Source organism: Motacilla alba, chromosome 12, assembly GCF_015832195.1.
Source record: "Motacilla alba alba isolate MOTALB_02 chromosome 12, Motacilla_alba_V1.0_pri, whole genome shotgun sequence".
Classification (NCBI taxonomy): Eukaryota; Metazoa; Chordata; class Aves; order Passeriformes; family Motacillidae; genus Motacilla; species Motacilla alba.
Window position 1 is genome coordinate 11495532 of NC_052027.1, and position 24467 is coordinate 11519998.

General features: G+C 38.5%; 1 protein-coding gene across 3 annotated transcripts in view; it reads left to right on the forward strand.

The window, feature by feature from the left end:
- Window positions 1–24467, forward strand: part of EEFSEC (eukaryotic elongation factor, selenocysteine-tRNA specific) — a 121115-nt gene that overhangs the window by 50315 nt on the left and 46333 nt on the right. For all 3 annotated transcript variants that reach the window (XM_038148798.1, XM_038148796.1, XM_038148797.1), the window contains exon 5: window positions 14864–15505. In XM_038148798.1, coding sequence (XP_038004726.1) covers window positions 14864–15505 — 642 coding nt within the window. The remainder of the gene's footprint in view (window positions 1–14863; window positions 15506–24467) is intronic.

Here is a 24467-nt window from a genome sequence, read left to right on the forward strand (position 1 = left end):
TTAATATAAAGCAGACTGCTGTGATTTAATGATATATTTAGTTGTTTAATTGTAAAAAAAGGCCAATGAAGTATCATAAATGTGGGGGGTTTTGGGACTAAGACTTTCCTCCTGTTACATTTAAAGAGCATATTAGATGCATTTCTCATAGGCAATTTTTCATGTGGCAGTTCTACCTAGACTGAGTTTGTAGTGCTCTGATAATGATCAGAATTCTGCAATAATGAAAAATAAATCAGAGTTGGAACAGGCAAATATGTGTGCTTTTGAACCTGCAGAGTTATTTTTTATCTTTTTTTATTTGTTCATAAATAAAACAAGCTTTAGTTTCTTTGAAGCAGATATCTCTCTGCAAATGGGAGAAGCTGAAACCATCACAGTCAGGTGTTGAGCAAATGTCTCCAGTGAGTTCTCACAAGGGTTGTGTTATAGATTTTTGATTCTTTTTATTAGTCTGCTCAGAATCTCATTTCTCAGGTTTGTACTTCATTGCTGGGTGATTCTGTGGTATAAACTTTCAGATGTCTACCTGTTATTTAAATCTGATTCCAGCCAGTCCCCCAAGCAAGACTTGTTTACCCCTTGTAGATCCAAGGTCCGCTCAGGTACCTTCTCCTCAGAGCTGTTGTTGCTTCAATGTAATTTTAACAAACAAATTTACAGGACCACACACTTGGCGTATTTAGTTGTACCTTTTGAACCACACTTACAAAAATGTAGGTGATTTACACGTTCCAAAAACATGAGCGTTTTCAACCTCATCAATTATTTTTAATATTAAAAGTCAGCAGATGGAGCCAAAGGCTTGTAGAAAAATGACTTGTGCTGAATGTATATTAAACCACAAAGCCCACTAAGTTTAACTAATAATGTTTCTACTAAAATTTATAACAGCAAAGCTATTTATTTGCTGCTAAACCTCACATTACCGTCCTTCTTTCATTCCCTTGTGTCTGTGCAGAGTGAGAGCTCATCCCTTCATGTACCAGGGGTCTGACAAGACTAAAAAGAGTAAAGTTTGGGTGCGAACCCAATTTTCTTTGTAAGTTTACATCCGTGCAGTGTTTTCCGTGGCAGCGTTTACTACTTTATCTGAAAAAATGGTGTTACATTTTGTCAGTATTTTTCCTTCTCCTGTGAGCGTGGTAACTGGAATCCACTGTTGAGGGTTAGACTGGAATTCATTGCAGCCTCGTTTCTATTGTTGCATGGTTGGTAAGGTACTGGGGTTTCATGTTTTTCTTCTGAAAGGACTGAAATAAGACTTTGCCTTAGATAACTTGTCAGATTTGGTATCCTAATAGGCTAACCCTATGCTTTTAGTTAAATATTAGCATCCTTCTGGGATTTTAAATAATATTTTCATAAAAATAAGGGGATGGGATGTTTTCTAAACAATGTGTGCAATTTATCTCATATTTATAAAATTAAAAAAACCCGAAGGCAATGTAGTACCTACCTTTTGTAGGAAAAGGGAGAAAAAACTATCATAGTTTTAAAGTATGATATCCAGAGGGGATGCAAAAAATTATGATGGCTGACCAGAGAATATTTTTGTGGTTCAGTGATATTTTGCCTTTTAAGAAAGACAGAAAAATGAAATTGTTAAGTGACTAATGGCAGCTGTTTTGTCGAACTTTATGTAAAAACTTTTCTCCTCTAAATCTAATTTTCTGAAGGAATATGAAATGGGCATATGTTATGCATAGAATCTAGAGCCAGTGGGATATAAATGTATGCTTAAATAGTGCATGTATATTTTTTCTCTTTTTGTTTTCCTGATTCTTGAAGCCTAGTCTCTTCTGTTTGGAGCAAGAATCTCCTTAGAGAGACTTGAGAAACTTACTGTCCTGGCCAAGTTAAAAGCTTTTCTTATTTTTCTGTTTATCTTTGGCCTCATCTCTGTTTAAATTATCTTTCCTGCACTCCTGCTGTTGAAAGACAGTGATAAAACTTCCACCAGTTGTACCAACTTGCTGACTTAATTTCCTCTAATGAACATTGGCTGTAGTAGCAAGAGTTTCTGACATTGACGTTTTTCTTTCAATTGATACGGTCGGGTTTTAGTTTCAGATTCACTCTGGACTTAGTCATAGGCTTTTCTAGTTGGATTTTACTTCCAAAATGTGCTCAGTCACTTTCAATGAAATTATATTTTCTTTTCAAGCCCCTTGCACTGTGTTAGAAAAGTCATACAGGACTGGGACGGTGCACCCCAAATCATATCTTTATGCAGTCTCCAGGTTACTAAATGTTGCAGTCTCACTGTGATGTGAGTATCTTCTATGGTTCTGTTTGCTGTGGGTGAACATTAATGCAACTTTTAACACAGAGAAAATAAACTGATAATATAGGAAGGCACAGTGCTTTTTGCTATATTGGAGCTGTGAGAGCTAGTGACTATGATGAAAAAGGTCTGCTGATAAGAAAGCCTGATCATGAAGAAGTACTTCTAAAAAATCTGATGAAACTTTTTAAAATATGTTGTGTTCCCCCTCCACCAAAGAAAAAATCCAAACAAAAAGTCTGATTAAACTTTTAAACATATTTTAAAAATATGTTGCTCCCTCCCATCAAAGAAAAAATCCAAACACCTGACCCTAGCACTCTAGTTTCTAATAATGGAAGATTTTGCATTGCTGGATAGGCTATATAACCTTCTTTGGATTCAGTCATCTCATAGAGTTTTTTGTGGCCTGCACACTTTGGATTACATGTAATTTCAACTTCAGTTTAAAAAGAGAAGGTTCTGGCTTTCAGGACTTGGGAGGGAGTGACACTTGCAGTTCTACAGTCTTGAGTGCAGGCAGAGCAGTCATATGTGAAATCTTCCCCCACTGGTGGGATATTAATTTTGGAGCCAAATTTGAATTACTTTGAAATGTCATTGGCCATTTAGTGAAGGCTGTTTCAGCAGGTGTGGTTCAGCAGCTACAGTCCTGAGACCCAAAGGATAGGAAGTGACAGCTCCTGTGAGGAAAGAAATGGAGCAGAAGAGAGATACATAGAAAAAAACAAAAAGGAAGTGAAAAGCTGGTTTTTTGGTGTGTTGCAATGCCACATGAAGAATTGTTCTTTACTCTCTGAAAAAGCTTTTCATGCCAACACGCTACTTTTCTTTCCTAGGTTTCAAGTTTCTCCCGTTACTTTTACCAAGCTTCTGTCCTTGGTGATTTGCTGCCAGGTGTCCTTGCTGATGGCTCTGAAGCTGTCTCCTCTGTTAAACATGCGTGTTGCAACCCCAGTGAGCCTGTTTTTAATATTCCCTCATGGACCACATCTAGCTTCCTTTTATGGGACCCATAATGGATTAAAATAGTTTATTAATTGACAGCTGTTTACCATCTTTCTCCTGACTGATGACTGTTTCCTTATCATTGATAAATAAATGCCCAGAACTGATACTTCTCAGAAAATATTCTGATAGAGTGTGTTCTAAAACAAATCAATAAATAAAAACACCAACAAAAACAAAATAGCATTTTGTTCACAGTTTGTCATGAATATTTTGGTAACTATCATATTAGCCAAGAGATTCCCATTGAGCATTCCCCTGTACCTCAGTGGTATCTCTGCTTGATGGCCTTGTTCCCTTCCCTGAGGTGCAGTGGATTTCTCTGGTATCTGTGATACTTGATACTGGAAAATGAGGCTGCTTGTTTTAAATAAGAAATGGATTGGCATAGTGTGAGAAACGACACTCACTTTTAAGTTTTAAAGGTTTATTAAACCTTAACAAAATATGACGAAGGACTGAATAAGGAAAAATGATGGTGCTGGGAGCATGGGGATTCTCTTAACATACACATAATATTCATCCCTTGATTGTAGGAGCCAACTTCACATTACTCATCTATAACACATAGGTATTCAGAAATACTAAAATATGCTGATGATAGTTGTAATTTCTTTGGATCTTGATGAAGGTTTTAAAAATCATGTCAATAGGACTGCCAGTAAGAAGTGCCTGTGTGCAAAATGTATAAATATTTATTCACCTGATGACAGTTGAAAGGTTGAGGCAAATAGAAAGATAATAGAAGATTAGAAGTGTTTAGAAGATAACAGTTTGTTCTTCTATCATTTGAATATAGCTCCTGTCTGGCATTGTCAGAATATACTTGGTGTGCTTGCAGCATGTATGGTGAATTACTTCTTTTATAGTCACACCTAGGGTTTTTCAAATTGGACAGCTCTTCCATAGCAAGTTAACAAATCCTTGAGAGGCAGAAAAGTCACAGCTCTTTGTCTATTGTAAGTGCTTGTTGTATCAGAGGTGAGGGCCCTTTTCATGAGTTAATCAAAAAGACCTATGCAAACAAGCAGGAGGATTTTTTCTTTGGTCAGTCACTACAGTTACAGAGCCTGACATTATTAGTGAACCTTCGTGATCTCATAGGCTGCTGCAAACTCTTGTGCACCAGAGCCCTCTTAATAAAAACGTGAGGCACTGGATACACAAATTCATAGCAGCTGTCACAGCTGGGCTGTGGTGAAGTTTGGTCAAGACCCTTTGAACTTTTTATTTCACACTAATCCCATTTAGTGTGATCAATATACGGACCTCCAGCTCCTAGGTCTGTTAATTGGGTGTCAAGTGTTGGGTTGGCCTGTGTCAGGCTGTAAAACACAAACACAGAAGAGACTATCAGTAGGGAAGTAAAGTGTTTATTGTCTGAATGTATAAGAGTGAAAAGTTGCCTTCCTAGCCTGAGATGTCCTTAGGGATCTTAAGGGTCTTTTGTTTCTCTCAGTAAGGTAACAGTATAGTTAAATACACATTTTACCGAAAATAGTAGAGCAGTTGGGGGCTGCAAAATAATGTAAAAGATATAGTTCTGCTAATAATTTGATGCTGGAATACCTCTTTGTCTACCTACCCTCCTGCCTTTTTTCCTGATAATAAGATACTTAATTGCTCTTGTAACTATTTGTGTATGGTTGCTTTAAGATGGGAGTCCTTTCTTGTTTTGCACGTGTATGTCTAAAATGAAGTTTCTTCTAAGACTTACCAATATTTATTTTAACTTGTGCTTTGTAGCATTCAGGGAATAGACAGGATAACTTAGATCTTCATTTCCCCATCCCAGAGAATCTCGGGAGGTTTTTAAACTCCCCCATCTTTAGTTCTCTATCATTCAGGGAAGCGTAAATATGTAGAATGATATTTCAACTTTCATACGTTTTTGGGTTCTTTTATTTCAGCCTTTCAGTGACAGAAAGGACTGGGGAGTTGTGAGTAGTTTGTTTCATCTCCTTTGAAGAAAACCTAAAATTTATAATCCCAGATCAGACCTTTCCTATAACTCACCCAACTCATCCTGTTAACTGTTTTAATATATGGCACCGCTCTTTCATTAAACAACATCCAGGAATAATTAGTTCAGCAATGATGCCTCGGAACAAAAGCCCTTGATTTCGTTTAACTTTATAAGTTGGTCTCTTTTGATCTGCAAGAACACATCTGGGGCCTTTAAGAAAGTAGAAAGAAAAATATTAAATGTTTAGTAAGGCTGTTGGTGAAGGTTTCAAAGCACAGTAACCCTTTGGTACCATGACGTAGCTCAGAAGCAAAAAAGTGTGAATTTCTTGTTTCATAAGCTATCACATGGCACCTCTATATAGTAAATGCAGTTTTTGTTACCTGATGATGACTACATTTTGCCTTTATTTCCAGTTTCAGAAGAGGGAGTATCTTCATTCTTCCCCCAGTTTTTTTTCGTTCATTTTTCTGACCTTTTACCTCCATTTTCCCTTAGATGCTTTTGAATGAAGTAATCAGAATCATTACTGTAAACCTGACATTTTTTTACCAGGTATCTTTGCATTAGAATTTATTTTTGCTGCATGAAACCTTTCACTGTGCTGCTTTGTTCCTTTAATAGCTTACTATAATTTGCCAAGGTGGTAGGGATAAATCCATTTGTTCTTTACTCTAGACTTAGCTGCTTAGATTTTGCAAATATCCTAAGGACTTGCAAAAGTGCAGAGGATATAAATTTACTCGTCTAATCTTAATCACTGTTACTGACTTGTAATAGAAAATTGCTTACCAGTTGAACTCTTTAAAATTTGCCACTAAAAAAATCCTGCCTCGAGGGGAAGCTATAAAGATTTTGTATACCAATTGTTTTTTATTTCGTAAACTAAAAAGTATTGCGAAAAAGACTTGTCTGATCATAATTAATTTCATTTTCTTTTCTTCTCCTAGCAGAGGTAGCCTTTGTTTGGATTGTAATTAGTAGAAGGAATTCACCAGGAGTAGCACTGTATCATTTGATTTGTACTGTTGTGTGTGTTGTGCTTGCTTGTTTGCTGTATTGCACCCAGGTGCTGCTGTGTTTATATTCCAAGCGTTTCCTAGAAAATGTACAAATCATCTCGATTAATGTTAACGTTTGCCATAGCTAATGAAGCCTACCAGATCTCTCAGTAATTATTCATTACCTTTGTTTCATTTTGTATAAATCATGGCTTCTATTAACAAGCTTATTTTAGAGAAAGGACAGGAGAACTTTGTTCGTGAGAAAGAAATGAGCAAAACAACTTTTTTTTTCTTATTTCTCCCCTTGGCCGTTGAAAATAGAAGTGAAAAGAGTTGAAAATATTATTTTTCATTATTTTTAAATGCAACTTTATGTTCGCTCTGTTTGTTTTCCTTAGTGAGCCTTTAACTCTAAGGTTGTGACCCAAAAATGACCTCCTTTTCCACTCTCAATTGCTTTTGAACTACTCCAATAAGTAAAAAGAAATAGCCCAACAGAAGGGTAACCAGATCACTGCTACTACACCAAGGAAACAGGCAGGCTTTGGGATGCTCTTCTTTAATCTCTCTATCCACAGAGCCTTCATTTTAATTTGCAAAATTGAACCCAGATCGAGAGCAGTAAAGCCTGAATACGGTAAATATTCATGCCTCAGTGATCTAGAGTGGCTCCATTACATTTCAGAGATTGGGAGAATTACCTTTTGGATTATGTATATTCATGGGCTGATTTTTATTTGAGATCTAATATTACTCACATTGGGCTACATGTCGCATATTCTGTCCAAACCAGCCTTCTCACAAAGCTCCAAATGTTCCTTACACGTGAAAGTTTTACTTCTTTTCCCTATAGTTTCCTCCCTTTTATGCTTTTCAAAGACTGGTAGTAAACAAATTTCTTTTAAAGAAGAAGGGGGAAAAAAGCCAGTAGGAATTCTATAAAACCTTCAACCCTGTGTTTACTGTGATATATTTTTTTGCATATGACTTTGAAGTCTTCAGATAAAAGTATTATTATTGTTCTAAACCTAAATCTATTTGAAAAAAAAAATCCAGTTTGTTCTGTTGGAAGAAGAAAATTCCAGACAGCCTTTCTTTAACCTATAATTTTGCATTGGTTTTGACTTTTCTTTTTCTTTGAAAAATGTTTTATTGAAATATTTCTGATAAGTTGCAGAAATTTTAATTGGAATGTGAATGTTAAGCTGCTTCTGTGTCATAGTTTTACAGACCCATAGTTTATGGGTCTGACATTCTCTGCATAGATACTTGCTACCTCAACTCATTGGCAATATGCTGTGCTTTTAAAATGCAAACCTTGTCATCTGTGGTGATGGGTGGCACAAGCAGTACCACTTAATTTAGGATATTTGGTATCTTAATATTCCTTTCTTGTTTAAAAAAAAAAAACAAAAAACCAAAAAACAAACCAAAGCCCTGAGATATTTTAGTCATTTTGAGATGAAAGGATTTTGATAGGTGTCAGCCTTCTGCATCCTTCCACAGGTCCAGGGTGTGCAGGGATCTGTTCTCTACCTACCAGACATTTGATGTGTGTGGCTGTTGGGCTCTTTTGGCCAGAGGACCAAAATGAGAGGTGGTCCCCTCCTGTGTGAAAAGATTCACCCACATCCTGAAGAGTCAAAGCAGAGAGAATATAAAAGTGCAGTGGGGTTTAGCAGAGGTGAGGAGTGGGAGGCACAGAGTGCTTTAGGAACTTGTGTTACTGGGAAATGCTGCAAGGTGCTTGAGCAGCCTGATTGTCTTCTGGGGCAGAACACAGAGACAGGAGGAGTCATGACCTGAGTGGGGTTTGGACAGCATCTCACAACGTTCTCATGTGGCAGCTGGGGAGGGATGGGATGGACTGGGGGGGTTGGTGTGAGTTAAAATTTGTCTGAAATGGTTATGTTTATTGGAAGCTTTGCTGTGGATGAGGAAAATTGCTATGAAGTTATAATAATTCTGAAAAATTAGCCTTTTCTTCTTAAAAAGTGGACATTGTTGTTTGTTTTTTTTTCCCTTGAGAATTTGGATGGTGACAAATGATGCAGTTGAATTTATCTGCAGTGAGGCATAATGCCATGTTATATCACAAGGGTGACAAGATTACTGGAGTTTACCAAATAAATACTCCAGTAAGATAGCCTACATGTAATACAGTGGGAATTTGATGGTTTACAGTAAATAATGAATTCTGGGCAGTTCAGTCATGAGAAGAAAATAAATAGAGGACAGGTTTTTTTATGCAGTGAGATTTGTCCAGCCTGTACATGGGATAGATTAGGTTCTGTTGAAAAAAATTTGGGTTTATATATTTACAGGCTAGAGGAGACTGCTTAAGCACAGAAGGTCTCTTAAGTTTACCTGAAAAATCTTAATCTTTCAATTTGTGACTGTCTGCATGAATATAGCATACATGTAATATAAATTAAAATTATGGTATTGGAGTTGCATGAGAGTAAGGTCATTGACCTGCTTCTTTATATATTAGGTGCATAGTCATATTTCAGATGCTGGAAAAGGGAATAACCCAAATGGATTTTAGTATCCCCTTTTATATTGCTTTATTCCAGTGTTGCAGTGCAAGCTCTTCAGGCTCTGGTGTTACTTTATCCAGAAAGAGGAACATATTAAATAAAATCTGATAGCATGTGTGGGGTGTTACATAAGCACCACAGTGTTCATATGGTGAATGCCCTTATAAAACTCACTTAAAAAAAAACTTAGAGTTAAAAGAATCATTCGGTATGAAATATTTTTTTCTCCAGATGCTATATTCCTTTCTCACATGGAGGTGAGGCCATGCAGAAATAATAAAATCTAGAAATATTCAAGGTCTTTCAGATAATTGCTACTTAGCCACATGATCTTGCTGGAACCCCACACACTTGGAATTATTTCTGACTCTTGGAGGTTCTTTGTAGCTGGTCCTAGCTGCTCTTGTGATATTGACTCAGAAGAGGAAGCTCTCCACAACCTGAGCAGTGGGCAGAGGCTGCATTGTGTGATTTGCTGTTCAATGATGTGTTATTGACAGCTCTTGTATTATTGACACCTTCTGTTTTATCTCCATTTTATGCTGTTTTGAAATCCTAGTTGAAATTTTGGAGCTAACTAGTTACTGCATGAACCACAAGGGCATCTCAGGGAATCTAGAAAATACTTGCTACATTATTTCTTAAAAGATTTTTTAAATTTCAGTGGAGGATGTGACTTTTTATTTCTGATGGCTCGTGGTTGCTCTCTTGTGCCTTTACATCCCATATGCCCTTTTAATGCTTTTGAGCAGGAGTGGTTTGCCAGCTTCACTAAATACATGGCTGCTTGCTCATCTATGGGATTTGGCTTTGCCATCCCTCATAAAGCAAACAATTCAACATTCTTCATGTTTAGAAGAGAATTTATAAAGACATCTGCTTATGTGTAAGGAGCAGTTTTATGTCTGAATTGGAGCTTTGCTTCATTTCAGTTGATGAGCTTAAACACAGGCTGACTGAAAACTAAAAACTTTCAGTCTTTGTGGCCTTTCAGACAAGAGGCCAGTGTAGTTTGATGTCTTCTGACCACCAAGAGAGGATACTGGAAGAGAGATGAGATACCTTATTCTGTATTTGAATTTGTAGTAGATCAACGGGGAGGAGGGAAGTTCTTGCTTTCAAAAGCAGCAGGTATGGGATGCATATTGGTGATGCAGTTGGGAGTTTGCTGCTCCCCTTCTGCTTTTAAAGATGCACTTCTGGGTGATTCTGAGGTGGTGTTTCATGCATTTGGCACTTTGCTACAATGTATGGCCAGCTTGGACTTCTGGAGAGGGTTTTTTCTTGCTAGGGTACTGATTCAGCAGGCTTGTGCTTGGTGTATTTTTAAACCTTTAAAGGGCTGAAATGATTCTGTCTTAATTTCAGGGTTTTTTTCAATGTAAGTTTAAAGATGCAGCTCTTAGTGACTGGGCTGTGAAGTGTGATTTTTATCTTTAAACTTGTTGGAGTCCTCACTACTTGAAGTTGGGTCATTTTTTATACTGCATGTGCAATACTCCTTTTATAAATACTGCACTCATAATCAGTATTTTCTCTAACGTATTATTGAGACTAATTATTTTAACTTTGCAGTTCCTCATCAGCATTACAGGGAAGCATGGTTGCTGTATCTCATATCAGAAAGATGCACTCACAGCATTGAGAGGCAGCAGGATGGCTAGGTTTTTATCTAAAGAAGCTATGAGCAATGGCAAATGTCTGATAACTTAATGGAAGTTGGATAAATAAAGGAAAAAAGGTCTGACATATCAGTGCAAAAAGTCATTAGTGGACTTTTTCTGTATCCTGTTTTCTATTAGTCTGTAGTAAACTGCTTTGAAAATCTTAGTGGGCTTTTCCTTTGGTCTTAAAATAACAAGTTCTTATATATTGGATACATTTGTTTATCTCAAGGGCTGAACTGTTTGGGTGCTTTTGATTTCTTTTTTGTGTTTTTCAATCTGCATTTGAATACAAACTTCTTTCTCGCCCTTTTTATGGCTTTTTACATAATGCTTTAGGAACATTAATGTGGTTATGCAAACTAAAATTTAAAACAGGAAGCAAATCTTTGCAAATAATGTAAGATTTCAACACGTGGCTCTTGATTTATATGGTGACATATAATCAATTCCCCTGTGCCACAAAAAACAAAATGTGAGTGAATTTCTTAGCAAAGTTTGTGGCAGGTTTTGTAATGGTATCCATGTTCTTCATGTTTACCTGCGTGGTTCACAGGCAGTAAAGCCTGTCACTTTAAAGTTGAATTCAATATTGTTCACTTTCTGTGTCTGAAAGCCTAATTTTCCCACTTTGAGTGGACTGCTAAAATAATAATTTTTGTGGACAAAGAAGATAGATGTTTTCCAGACAGCATTTTGAGAACTAGAATGGGGCGCTTGAAATAAATGCAAAGAAATGCCCAAGATATTTGTCATAGCTGGTCTCAGTTACAAATTCCTGTTGCTCAGGACAGTACTCTGAAGTATTTTACCTCATTCTGGTTGTGGAGGGGTGGACTGAGTGATCCAGCCCCAACTCCCTACTTGAAAAATCCATTGCTGTAAAGCTAAAGAAAATACGTGAAAGCTTAGAACTCTGTTATAGCTTGTAGGGATCCCTTACATAGGGAAACTAGATATGCATAAGAGAAACAAATCTAATACTGGGGGTCAGTTGCACCCTTTTCAGTGCTTCTGGGTTTGTATTTTAAAGGCCAGACAAAATAAAGATGAATTTTACTTATGTACTTGAACCTCCTGAAGAAAAACCCTACATTTGGAGTATTTCAAACCATGGGCAAATGTCTCTGTCAGTCAGGATCAGAGTGAAATGGAATGAAATACTGTACTGATGTTCATGGTCTGCTCAGAAAACAGGAAATCAGTGATTTAAAGCTACTCTGGCTCTTGTTACTTGATACAGTGGGTGCAGACCAACTCCCTGATTCACTTCTCTGCTGGTTCCTTGTCTGACCTTTTGAAGGAGATGTAAGTCCAACTCACTTTGGGTGATCTAATCCACCCCCCAGTCACACTCTGTGTTCTGGTCAGATTCTAGTTCCTACATCATTATGCTCTTGGAACAGAGGTTATGATCAGTTAAGATGCTAGACACATGTGAAATCACAAAAGTCTTTCAAAATTGTTTGAGCTGGTACTTTTCATACTACAGATTCATTCTCGTGGTGCTTATAATGTCTTTAAAACACTTATATTTAGAAAATCTTGGGTTTTTAATGTTTCATTTTTCTTCTTGAAGTTCTTAAACATTACTTGTATCACCATTGATGCAACTATAGGAAAGGTTGAAGCTGGAGAGGAAGGGGTAGTGGATGAAGAGAGGGAAGGGTTTGGAAAAACTTTGATTCAAGCCCTTCTACTTCCAGCCTTTAAAAATACAATCTTGGAAGTCAATAGAAAGCTGGAGGTAAATGCTAAATTGTTTCTCTCCAATATATCTGTATGGTTAGTATTGTTGAGGAGGTTTAACAAAAGGGGTAATGAATGTTTATTTGAGTACAAAAATGCTTGAAACTGAAACTACCAAGTATTTACAATGGCCTTTTAAGTCTGTTTTGACATTAGTTAATATCTTGACAAACTACTTTGGTTCAGGCATTTTTAGAGAGGGATTTTCTCTTACATGAATATACCTCTTGATCTCCTTTCTCATAATATTTTGTGGATTCTTCAAGAATTCACAGGCATTGATGTGGCATTTGATTTGAAAAATGTTGTAATAATAAAATTATAATCTGTAACGTGGTGTTTCTTTTGGTTTTGGTTAGCAGCCAGAGGCTCAGGGAACCCAAACAATATTCATAGTGGTGAAGCTCATGGGTATTGTTATTTGTATAATTATGTTTTCCTAAAGGAATACAAGATTTTTGTTGTTTTCCAGAAAGCATGTAGCTGCTAGGTTTTCTTTTTTTTTTTTTAAACAGCTTTCTGTAAATTGCCTGTGACCATATTTTGCTGACTTATTTGGAGACCTCTTTATATTTCAGATACTGAAGGTTTTAATTCAGCCAATGGACTTTTCATCTGCTCTTCTATTTTGATCTTAGTTTCTGCAATTTGTTCCCCTCTGGGTCAGGTGATGTTGGGAATAGGCATAGGCAGATTATCTGGAGCCAAGTGAGATGTCCTCCATACAGGGCAGCAAGCTCTGTGGAAAAGGAGAATGTGAAAACCATCATTTTGTTTCCATTTATGCATTGCAGCTGAGATGCAGAAAAAAGCCGATATTTTCAGTATTATTTATTACTGAGTAAATATCTCTGTGATGAAAATAATTAAGTTCCCTAGACTGTTCTGAATTGTCCAGCCTAAATGCTGTGCTCTGAAGTGGTGTGACATGTGAGGATGAAGCTCAGCTCTGCTGAGTCCAGTCCTTTGGTTTGGAATTCTCTTCATCAGTGCTTGCATATTTTGGTTTTTTATTTTATTTTCAGGAGTTAGAAGATAAATGAGTGGGTTGGGATTAGAAGATGGGCTGCTGAGGGGACATGGGGTGGTTGGAGATTGACTTGAGAATAGATCCAGCTGAGTAAGAAAGTAACAAGTAAAGTAACAAGTAAGAAAGTAACAGCTGCAATGCTGAGAGTTGCACTGTAGCATTTGGCATGAACCTTTTTGATAGCAGTAGAATTGATGATAAGTAAAGGGAGATGGAAGAAGAAATTATGCTGAGAGTTGAGATCTGTCCTAGCAATGTTGTTGTTCTGTACACATTCACAGTTTAATCTATTGCATGTAGATAAAAGAATACTAAAAAAATTATCTCTGGAATTGAGCATTCTCATGAAGAGTTCAGTTCTTGGATCTGAGTGTTGAGGTTTCAGCCCTTCAGAAATGCTGTGTGTAACTTTTCTGTACTAAGGACTCTTGTCCGAGTACATAATGTTTATCTAGGAGATAATTTTTTTTTTATTGCCAAAGATATAATTTCAGTATTAAAAGCTGACTAATGTAGGGACTTGAAGCAGAGGGGTTACCTATCCAAGCATCCAGCACTAGTAGGAATGCAACAGGTGGCACCATAAACATATTACCAGAAAAAACTTTTGGTTACATTCAACTTGAGGGGATGGGGGTACTTATTAAAGGTGAGGGTTTGCTGAACTGAAAAAGAGAAAAACCAAAAATGAATCCTTGTTAAACTAAACCAGTTTAGTCTGGTCAAGCTGAGCCTAGACTGATCTTTAAAAGCTTATTTCATTCTTCTCCTTTCCTTGAAATAAGTAATACAATAGCAAGCTCATTTAGGCCAAAATTTGATAGCATCTGGGAAATTTTAGTATAAGTAGTGATTAGTGTTTCACTTTTCCTACAATATTCCTGAGATATGGAGCCCCACATTTATTGACAGCAATGCTAGCTGTATATTCATGAACATTCAAATCTTCCTAAGAAATCTTTGAGGTTTTCTTTTTTAGTCTATGGAATACTATAGACTAGGAAAGGGTGGGATTTTGTATTACTAATTATTTTGCAGTGATGCTTCATGAGAGTTCATTGTGCTTGGTGCTGTGCAAATACAAGGGTTTTTTTTGCTCTGCACATTTTACAGTTTATTCAGCCATGTCAAAGAAGTGTGTGAAAGGATTTTCATGGAAGGGGTGGGAAAGCAGACACATAGGTGCATGAATGGGCATTGTAGTGGTAAACTTTTGATGCTGCAGATGCTCAAGGGAGTATATTTAAGCTATTCCATGGTGTGGGTATATCTGATTATTTGGAGATAGTATTGTGGGTACTGCAGCACAGATGATGTAAATATCTACATAATTGTGGTCATGATAATCTTCAGTCTCATGAACAGAAGAAGAATAAGCTAGGGGGCTCAAATGTGTAGTAATTTTAAGTGATGGAGTTCTCAGACTATTGGCCTTCTGCTTTTTGAGTTGTGGACTCTTCTAGAAGGTCAGTTGTCTTGCAAGACAGCAGGGTGTCATGTGTGGCTGGTACATCACAATATAAGCAGATATCATGTGATATAAGCATACGAGTGCTTATGATGCACTTACATGCAATTAATTGTTTCATTCTTTTTGTTCCCCTTTCATCCATAGGTGACAAAGAAGGTCAAGTCCATGCAGATGTTCCACACTCCTGTGACTTATGCAATGCAGGGTGACAGAGTAGGTGTCTGTGTGACCCAGTTTGATCCCAAGCTGCTGGAACGAGGCCTGATTTGCACTCCAGATTCACTTCACACCATCCATGCTGCCATCATTTCCTTGAAGAAAATTCAGTATTTTCGAGGAGCTCTTCAGACTAAGGCCAAGTTCCACATCACAGTCGGTCATGAGACAGTTATGGGAAGAGTGATGTTTTTCAGTCCAGCCCCTGCTAACTTCAGTGAAGAAATTCAAGAAAACGTTTTTGATTTTGAAAAAGATTATCTTTATCAAGAGCAATATTTGTCCAAGGACTCAGTTTCTTCAGAGGAGAACAAAGAAAATGATCAGGCAGGAGAAGTCCAGCTCCCAAAACAGCAGTGGGCTTTGCTGGAGTTTGAAAAACCAGTCACTTGTCCTAAACTGTGCCTTGTGATTGGCTCTAAGCTGGATACAGATATTCATGCCAATACCTGCAGGCTGGCATTCCATGGGGTACTGCTCCAAGGCATGGAAGACAAGAACTACACAGAGACTTTCCTTCCAAAGCTGAAAGTGTACAAACAGAAGCACAAAGAAGGACAAGTGGAAAGGGTAAGCTGTCTCTCTCTGCAATATATGGGAATTAGAAGTATTTGTCCTGTACATGTTGGTGGACTACAGAATTGTCACTGCTATGTTCCAGAGCCCTTACACAGATTTTTCTAATGTTTGTATTACCCAGTGTATTACATCTGGTCTGTTTGCAAACAGAAATCACTGTTTGAAGTGGCTGGTTTATTCAGTGCAATCCAATGGTGAGTAATTTGGTGCTATTTTTGCACTGGTCCTTTTGGTGTTTGATCAGTGTGTTCCTCCCAGAGGATGCCTTTGTGCACCTTCCTAAGTGACAAAACTTACAGGTTTCCATTGATGTATTTTACATAGTCTGCAGTACATTGTTTTCCATTGTCTTTACATTTTCAAAGTAGCATTTGGTTAAATAACACAAGTATTTTTTTGCTATCTTTACATTTTAATAAATAAGAGCATTTATTTTAGTAGGCAAAAAGAAATTTCCTACAGGATGCCTCACAAGTGATAACATGTAGAAGTTGGAATCAGGTTCATGACATGGAGAACTTCAGCCATGCCTAATGCATGTTATTTCTATGTCACAGAGATAATAATAATTATCATCATCATCTGCTATAGGGTTTGTATTTGACCCATCTCAGTGTAGCAGAAAACAGAGATGCTTTCTGGAGGAGTTAGCAGCTACACTGCAAATAGAAGGGGATTTGTTTCTGCCATTGGACTTGGAGAGATGCCCTGTCTGTAGTGGTTGGTGTTACTTTGCTGGCATAGGCTTGACCTTGGTGGTGGTTACCCTTCAGTCAGCAGTGAGGAATCACTTGTTGATACATTGCACAGTGGAATTTTTCATGATGAATGGTTTAGGTGGAGATGTTCAATGTATAAGTAACTTAATTGTTTACCCCTTAGTGAACAGAGTTGATGCAAACTTCAGCATTTGTTTACTCAGTGTATTGGTGTGATAGATGATCTATTAAATATTGGGTTAAAAACTCTTTTAATTTTGATTTTCCTAACTCAAAACTTCATTGTTTGAGCAAAATGTTTAGCATTCTTCTTTTCAAAATTCCATAAAGCTGAGTTGAGGATTGCATAATACCTCTTCTTAATTTGCTATAGGAGACTAAACACTTGTCATGTGATACTGTGTTTGCCCTGTATAATGCAGACTCCTTGAATATTGTTTGTTTGCTTTACTAATTTAATTGTAGGAAGATTCCTACTAGGGCATGATTAGTGAGGTTCTTCAAAATGCCTCACTAAATTAATTGATCAAATAGCTAATTCATATTTCTTCCTTTTTTCCCTGAGGTTTCTATTGAATTTTTGGCTCTTAAAAAAAAAAAGAAAATTAGTTTCTCCTTTGAATTTTCACTTCTGATTTTGGAGGCCTTTTCTTTCAAAGGAATGACAGACCTATGGCATTGTGTTGGTTTTGAATGCCAATTTTGTCACTAGAAAGGGAGGTAGTTAGGAGGGGATGTCTGTAGCTTTCTGAATTTTTATCTCTTTATATGAGGTATCTGAAACACCCAAAACTGATAGTCACTCTTCACAATTTTGGTAGTAGGTGCATTGTCTCCTTTATCTGACTTGTCCAGCTGCCTTTCTCTCTGGCTGATGGAGACACTGAATTAGAACCAGGAGTCCAAAGTGTTCTGGGCTCTAAGCTGCAGAGAAGCTCTAGACTGCGTGTCTGTCAGCTCTAGAATGTGTGTCTGTCATTCCTCTGGCACTCAGGAGCTCTCTGAACTCATGAAACTTTTGCCTTTATCTTGGCTAAAGATTGATGCACTTACGCATGGCCCATGCTGCCAGGATCCAGTGAGACCTGGCTTACAATAACAATGGGAATGGAAGTTTGTGTGAGCCGTGGAGACAGATGCCTTTCTGTGACTGAGGTGACTGAGGTGAACTGGTCTCGCACCTGGCACTGATCTATGGCACTTAAAAACTTGCAGAGAACTTGCAGAGTACCAACTGTGTGAGTTGTCTGTTGGGGTTGACATCTTGCTGTTAGCCCTGGTCATACAATTTTAATTGGTTTTATTTAGTATAATTTTCAAACTGTTTGCCAGTTTTTATATTCTGCTCTAGATTTTACTGTGTAAATACTAGAATAACATTAGTCAGTTACACATACTTTATTTTTCAGCCCAAACAAAAAACAATGAACATGCTTTATTTAATATTTGACCAACAGGATAATTTATTAGGCTATGTTAGTGAACTATTTTATCTTCCTGTGCTTTTTAAAATGTAGATCAGGGAGGTTTATTGTTTTATCCTGCCTTTGTACCACAGTGTGCCCTATATATGTGCCTTGATCACTGTGTGTGTGGATACTAATGGGTCCTGTAAAGGGACAATTGCCATCACCGCGTTGTTTGTACCCACATTCTGCCTCCTGTGGTACTGCAGATCCTTGGAGCTGGTGTTTTTCCTGATGCGTGCTGAAGGGATGATGGAGCAAATACTGTAGGAAAGGCTCATGGTGTAAAGTCCCAGGAGCACACAGGGACTTGGAAGGGTTGGTGGGAAGAGGATCGTGCCAGGTATAGGGGCCTGCTGGGGAAGCACTTACAGCTGAGGTAGCTGCTGGCTAAGTCTGTGCTTTGCAGAGCACAGCAGCAGGAACAATTGGGTGGTACAGAGGCTTATTTTAGTACACAAAGTCACCAGCTAATAGAAAACTTGAATCAGCTGGTCCCACCCTGCTGCTGATGGATGGCTGGAGATTAGGATCGCTGTATTTAGGGTGTCTATTCTTGGCACTGATACAGGAAAATTTCTTTCTCTGTTGAGTGAGGAAGCTCCCCCCTCCTCACCTTCCCTAGGGAGGCATAAAATAATAATAATAATTAAAAAATACATGTTACCTTCACAAGAAGTGAACTTTTCCTTCAGAGAATACTGCTGGGGAAAATTAGCTTCATAGCTTCCTGAAAGGCTGGGAGAGAGGGAGGCAGGGCCATGTAAGGTCCCTCCTCGGGTTCACCATAGAAACGTGCTTCCAAAACTGGGATGCAGGGGAATTCAATAGTGCCCATTTGTAAAACATTGCTGCTAATCTGATGTGGGGTCTCCCAAGCCCCCCTGCTTGCTGCTGGAATTAAAATAAATTCCCTGCAGTTTAACTACCAGTTTACCCAGGAGAAATCAAGCATTTATGGTTTGGCTTTTTGTTCCTATTCTGATTACTTTCAGAGCACTGATGGAATAGTAAGAACTGTAAATTCATTAAGTTTCAGCATCACAGTATTTTTTCTTGTGTGCCCCTTGTGTGTGGCACCCTTCTGCACTGTAAGGTGTTTTTTTTTAAATAAAACAAGAATATTTGTTCTCCAACATTTTTTGTCTCTCTACAAGAAAGTGTGACATTTTCCCTGTTTCACATAGAAATCAAATCCATGGAAAATATGGCATTTACTACACAGTATTTAAAAAAAAATCATACTTAAGCTAGCAAACAGTCTTTGAGTAGTACAGTTTACTGAAATTTCATGCTTGAGCTTTCTGTTTTTTCTCATCTGCTGAAGTGATGGAAAGTGTTCTACAAAAATTCAAGTACCCTGTCATTGCATTTTTTATTGCTCACTTTTCCCTTTTGGTATCTCACATTTCTAATGCCAAGATTGAGTGGAGCACTGGGAGAGAAAGAATCAAACTTGACTACTGTTGCTCATCAAAATCTTTGTATTTACCTGTCTGCAATGCATCCTTGTTTATTCATCTACTGATTCTTTGGAGAGGAAGGAGAGTAAAGGGGAATAAGTATTACCGTGATCTATGACAAATAAGTATATGAGAAGTTAATGTTGTCTGAGGTGCAGCTTAGTCCGTGAAATTGAGGTGCTGGGATTTCATCTTGGTTATGAAAATGCTGCATGATTCTACTGCAGTAATGGTTTTTATCTGATATTATACCATTTGATATTTCTGAGCTGTTACAGAAATGTGTGAATGCTCTATTTTACTTTAGACCATGAGGGCTTTTTTATGTTGAAGTATGGTGAGTTTTAAGGAAAATCAAAATATGCTATTTCATCAGAACTAAGAAGACAGTGGTAGAGGTTCATATTTGCTTGACCTCATGGTTTCAAAAATAGTGTGAAATATTAGTCCAGCTTTCTCTTGCAGAGAGAACTTGAGAGAGGGGGGAACTTCAGCAGGAGGAAGTTTCTGTCAGGAGCATCTTTTGGGTGTGGTTATGTGGAGGCAGAGACTGTCGCCCTCTGGACGTTTCATTTCTGCAAACCCTTGGCTGCCTGACAAATGTGCCTTCAATAGGAAAGAGCCAGGCTGGCAACAAGTGGCCTGTACTGATAAAAAGGTAAAAGAGAGTGCTATTGTGAACACCAGTGCAGCTCTAAGGAGTGTGATGTGGGAATATTGGTGAAAAAAGGGCAAATGAGTGAGAAGGAGGTTTTGTCCCTCTGATTTGGCATTCAGTGCTGGCAGTGGATATGCTCTTGCTGCAGTGGAGCAGGTCAGCAGTTCCTGGAATTGGAGACAAATTACAAAACTAAGCAGCAACTCATGTCCTTGGTCTTGTGCTTCTAGAGACAGTGTTCAGCTCTTCACAGTTGTGGGGGCAAAGAGACTTGTATTAATCCTAACATCAACTCTGAAATACCTTCTTTGAAATTAACCTCTTTGCAGCCTTGCAGGTTAATTCCAGTCTGACTCATGAAGCACTTACTCAGTTCCTGGAATAAATCCTTTATATTTGTCACATTATTTGCTCTTTGGCTTCCATGAACGTACAGGTTGAGTGCAGAGAGTTTCGACTGAAAGATGAACTGTAGGAGTGCATCATGCTTTCCTGCATGACTCAGATATTCTGCCTATTTTGAAAATGTTTGCATGAGCAGGATTTATCTTAGGATGGTTGCCACAGGGTCCTATTGTCATGGGTACTCGTAAATCCATAGCTCTGTGACAGAAACAAAAGGAGGAGGAAAAGTCTGTCTTGCAGTGTGAGCTGCACCTTCTGCACTTTCAGGCTTGTGTTGTGAAAAATATACATGTGTTGGCTGGAATGGTTTCCCATTTTAAGTTCCTATCATAATGGGCTTGTCCTTTATAAAGGTACTTTATCAGTTAGAAGAATTAATTCCCTCTATTTCAAAGTTTTTAATGTATCTGTCTCATTATTTGCCTTGCTCTTTGGGCTTTGCTTGCTGGTAATCATGGCGCATGATGTCCTGGTTTTGTTCATAGACACTTTGTTCACAGGTGTTGTGGGTCACTGGATAGTGAGTTTTCTTCTTATACCCATTTTCTTGTTGTACCCATACCTCTCCTGGGGGCTGAGGCCATCATGTAGCCAGCCTGCTTAGTTTCTAGGGATGCCTGTTGGTTAATAACAACTTGTTACTAATTGTTTATATACTGGTGTGGTCTAAGTGTCCCCGAGGAGAAACACATTGTTGCAAGAGCAAGAAGTGAAAGCAGGGTAAGTTATCAAGATCTTTATCAGTGCATCTCTTCTGAAGCCTGAATGGAAGAGAGAAAGATTATCTTTGAGCATCTTTTAAAAGTGTTGGGTTCTTTCCTCTTCTTCCAGCAGGATAGGAAGAGCTTTGTCAGAGCAAGTACATTACCTGAGTGGTCAAAGGGAAGGTCTTTGTCAGCATCACTGGACAGATCCTTCTAGCCTTTCAGAGGAAGGATAGGATATTGTGGAGATGAGTGCCAGGACAGATCCTTCTGGCCTTTCAGAAGAAGGATAGGATATTGTGGAGATGAGTGCCAGTAAGCAACTACAGGAGCTGTGAGAAAATGATACTAAGTTTGTTGATGTTCAGGAATTACCCAGATTGTCCCTTGGGGAACTAGACATTTCAAAAGCAGCAGTTTTGAAGATGGTGGGTTTTTAAAAACTGTGAGCAATATTTGAGTGGAAACAGCACATTTAGTTACTGAACACATGCTAAGTTTGTAGTAGCTCAGCCACACACGTAACCACACTGCTGAAAGAGTGTGCAAAGGAGGAGAAATGGAGTTGCCCATGAATGAATAGGAACATCTGATGTGATTCATTTAAGGGATGAGACCAGTTCTGTGGTGGATACCTTTGCTTGGCGAGGCAGTAGGTTAGTACAGGAGTACCAGAGTATTCCTGTCTGGAAAGATTCCTGGGCAGTGGATCATTTATAAACAACACTGGTATACTTTTTTCACTTAATCCTTTCTAGATATCCATAATACCAGAATTTGTTTCAGAGTTGTGCCTTTAGACTGTTTTCAGAGTACATGTGACAGAAATACTGTCCCTTAAGTTTTCTTGAGTGGCTGCATGGTGCTGCTATGAATGAAGATAATTACATTTTACCACCTTGGATAGTTAGACTTTTCCATCTAACTTATTTCTAGATACAGGATGTTTCATTGTCTTACTAGGGCTAATGTTGCATTACAGTGACAATGCAATGCCAGGGGCATAGCAAGTAAAACCCTGCATTGGCCAGGTGCTTTCTGGGTGACTGAGGTGGGGTTTGCAGATTGGTAGGGGCACAGTGTGAGTAACAAGGCCACACTCTGAAAGCTGATGGAGTGCTGCCTGCACGTACAAGCAGTGACCTGGGCTGTCTGCAGAGCCCTCTGTGACTCTAGCTGGGAGAAGTGGTGGATGTCACTCCATCATCTACTGTAAACATGCAGACGCCACAATTACTATTTTGCCTGCTTTGAAGTCTGAACATGAGTTTGTTTGGTTCTGCTTGGCTGCTGATGGTATGCTAAATACAGTAATAATACAGAGATGAAGGCAATCAGGTGAATAAAAGTGCACAGCACATTCACTAGTTAAAATGCACTGTTAAATAGGAATAGAAAAGATGCATTTATTTATTGGCTCTTGTTTAGTTTTTGAGTAAAAGAGTTTGAGAAGCCTAGTGGGGGAAGGGAGGGCTTACTGCCCATTAAACAGAAATACCAGTTCTGCTAAACAATGCTGAGAAAAGGATGGTTATGTTTCCCAACATTTCCCAACTCAGCATATGGATTAACACAGTACAATAAATTTGTCATAAAAGCGTACCAGGTAAGTTGCAGAATCTGCCTTCTTACCCATAGGAAAAAAAAAGTTTTGTTCACTCACCAGCAGAAGAATGGCTTACTCCACGTGACTGGGTAGTAGAATTTTGCAAGGTTTGAGTAACACCTATGGTTATTATTTACATTATTAAATTTAAAATGCAGACATGCTTTTGAGTCTTGCAAGTGTGTGGACAGCTGGTCTTGATTTTTCTGAGGTTGTGTAACAGTCACCTGTGGGGGAATCAGTTTGTCAGCAAGGCAACCAATACACCATTTTATTTATTGGATACAAAAATAAATTAAGAATGTTGCTTAGGTTGCAAAATAAAGAACTTGAAAGTTAGGAAATACCAGATTTACAGTTGCTTATGCAACATTAATTCTGTTCCCCTGTGCCTCTACCCTGTGCACTTAATAAGGCAAGGTTCCTCTGAAATTTTTTTGGATGTGGTCATGTAAAGACTATATCATGGAGCATATCAAAGAGGAACAGGGATAAGATTGTATGGACATCTGGCATTTCTTAACTTCTTAAATGCCCAATTCTGCAACTTACTTTCATATAAAACCTAAGTTATTTAATTTCCTAGGTATTTTTAAAGTCAAGATGAAGTAAAAGTAAACCTCCATATTGGTGAGGCATGGCCATCCCTTTACTGTGCACCTTCACTGGGGCTGCAGTTATAAACATCCAGTGTAGCACAGGCTTGTGTGGCTTGGTGGCACAAACCTTGTTAGCCAAATGGCAGAAGGAAGCTGTTACCTGCTGGAGGAGGTGGCTTTGACAGCAGATCCACACACTGGAGTTGGAGATCCTCAGGGGAGGGGACAGACTCAGGGTATTTGAATGACTTGAGAGGGGAATGCAAGTCTGTGAGAGACAGTTCTCTCTCCTTCCTCAGCCTCAGTTGCTTCAGGCAAGCTCTTTCCAGGCCTATTGCCTCCTTCCAGTGAGGATTTTGTAAGCCTCTGCTCTTTGTTCCCCCCTGCCCTCCTCAAGCTATTTGTGGGCACTTACCTTTAGAAAGAAATTTAACTTACTGTGGCTATAGCTGACCTCCTGTGCCAGGAGTGTGCAATGTTCCAAATGAAACTTGCCATGTCCCACTGATGTCTCCTTTTGGATGTTTAGGATTTTAGGACCTGAGATCATCACAGTTAAAAATACTTTAAAATAGTTAAGAAATTGCCTGTGTGTTTTTGAGCCATGGAAGTACCACGAGCAACCCTCCTGGATGCTCAGAACCTTCTGCAGGACGAGGAGACATCTTCAGCTTGGCAGTCCTCTCTGTGTCATGCTTACAGAGCCAGGTCAAGACCTGTACATACCATCTTGTCTACAGAACAGCCTGTGGTTTGGTTTTTATTCTTGGATAGTAAGAATCACAGGGTTTTTAATGTGTGTAGCAAGCCAGGGCTGGCTGCTCTGGAGATGGATGGTGTAGGATGCAGTAGCAGTCTTGAGCCTCCACTTTCCCATATCTGTTAATGTTGCTTTTTCCACATAATGGGAATGTAGCATAGATTAATAAAAAATGAAATCATGACATGAACCAGTTTCTTCTCACTTGGTAAAATGAGTGTTTTCATTCAGACCATGTCAGGAATTCAGTGCCTGTGTTTGTTTTGGGATTCAACCCTTCTAAGCTTTAAACAGAGATGAAGGAAACTTGCACTATAAAGGTGCATAATGAATGAACAGCACCCTGTTGAAACCCTGTATGTGCCTGGATAATGCTACTGGGGAGGTGTAGAGCTTTTAGAACCTAGAGCAGTCTGGTTGTGCACCTCTCACTCATTGTCCTGATTTCAGTACTCAGCACTCCTATTTTTTACTGCCATGCAAGGTTTTACCAGGTTCTAGGGGTGGCACAATCCTCAGCAAAGAGAAGGGCATTTTATGGCTGCTTGTTAAATGTTCCCAAACTCAATTGTC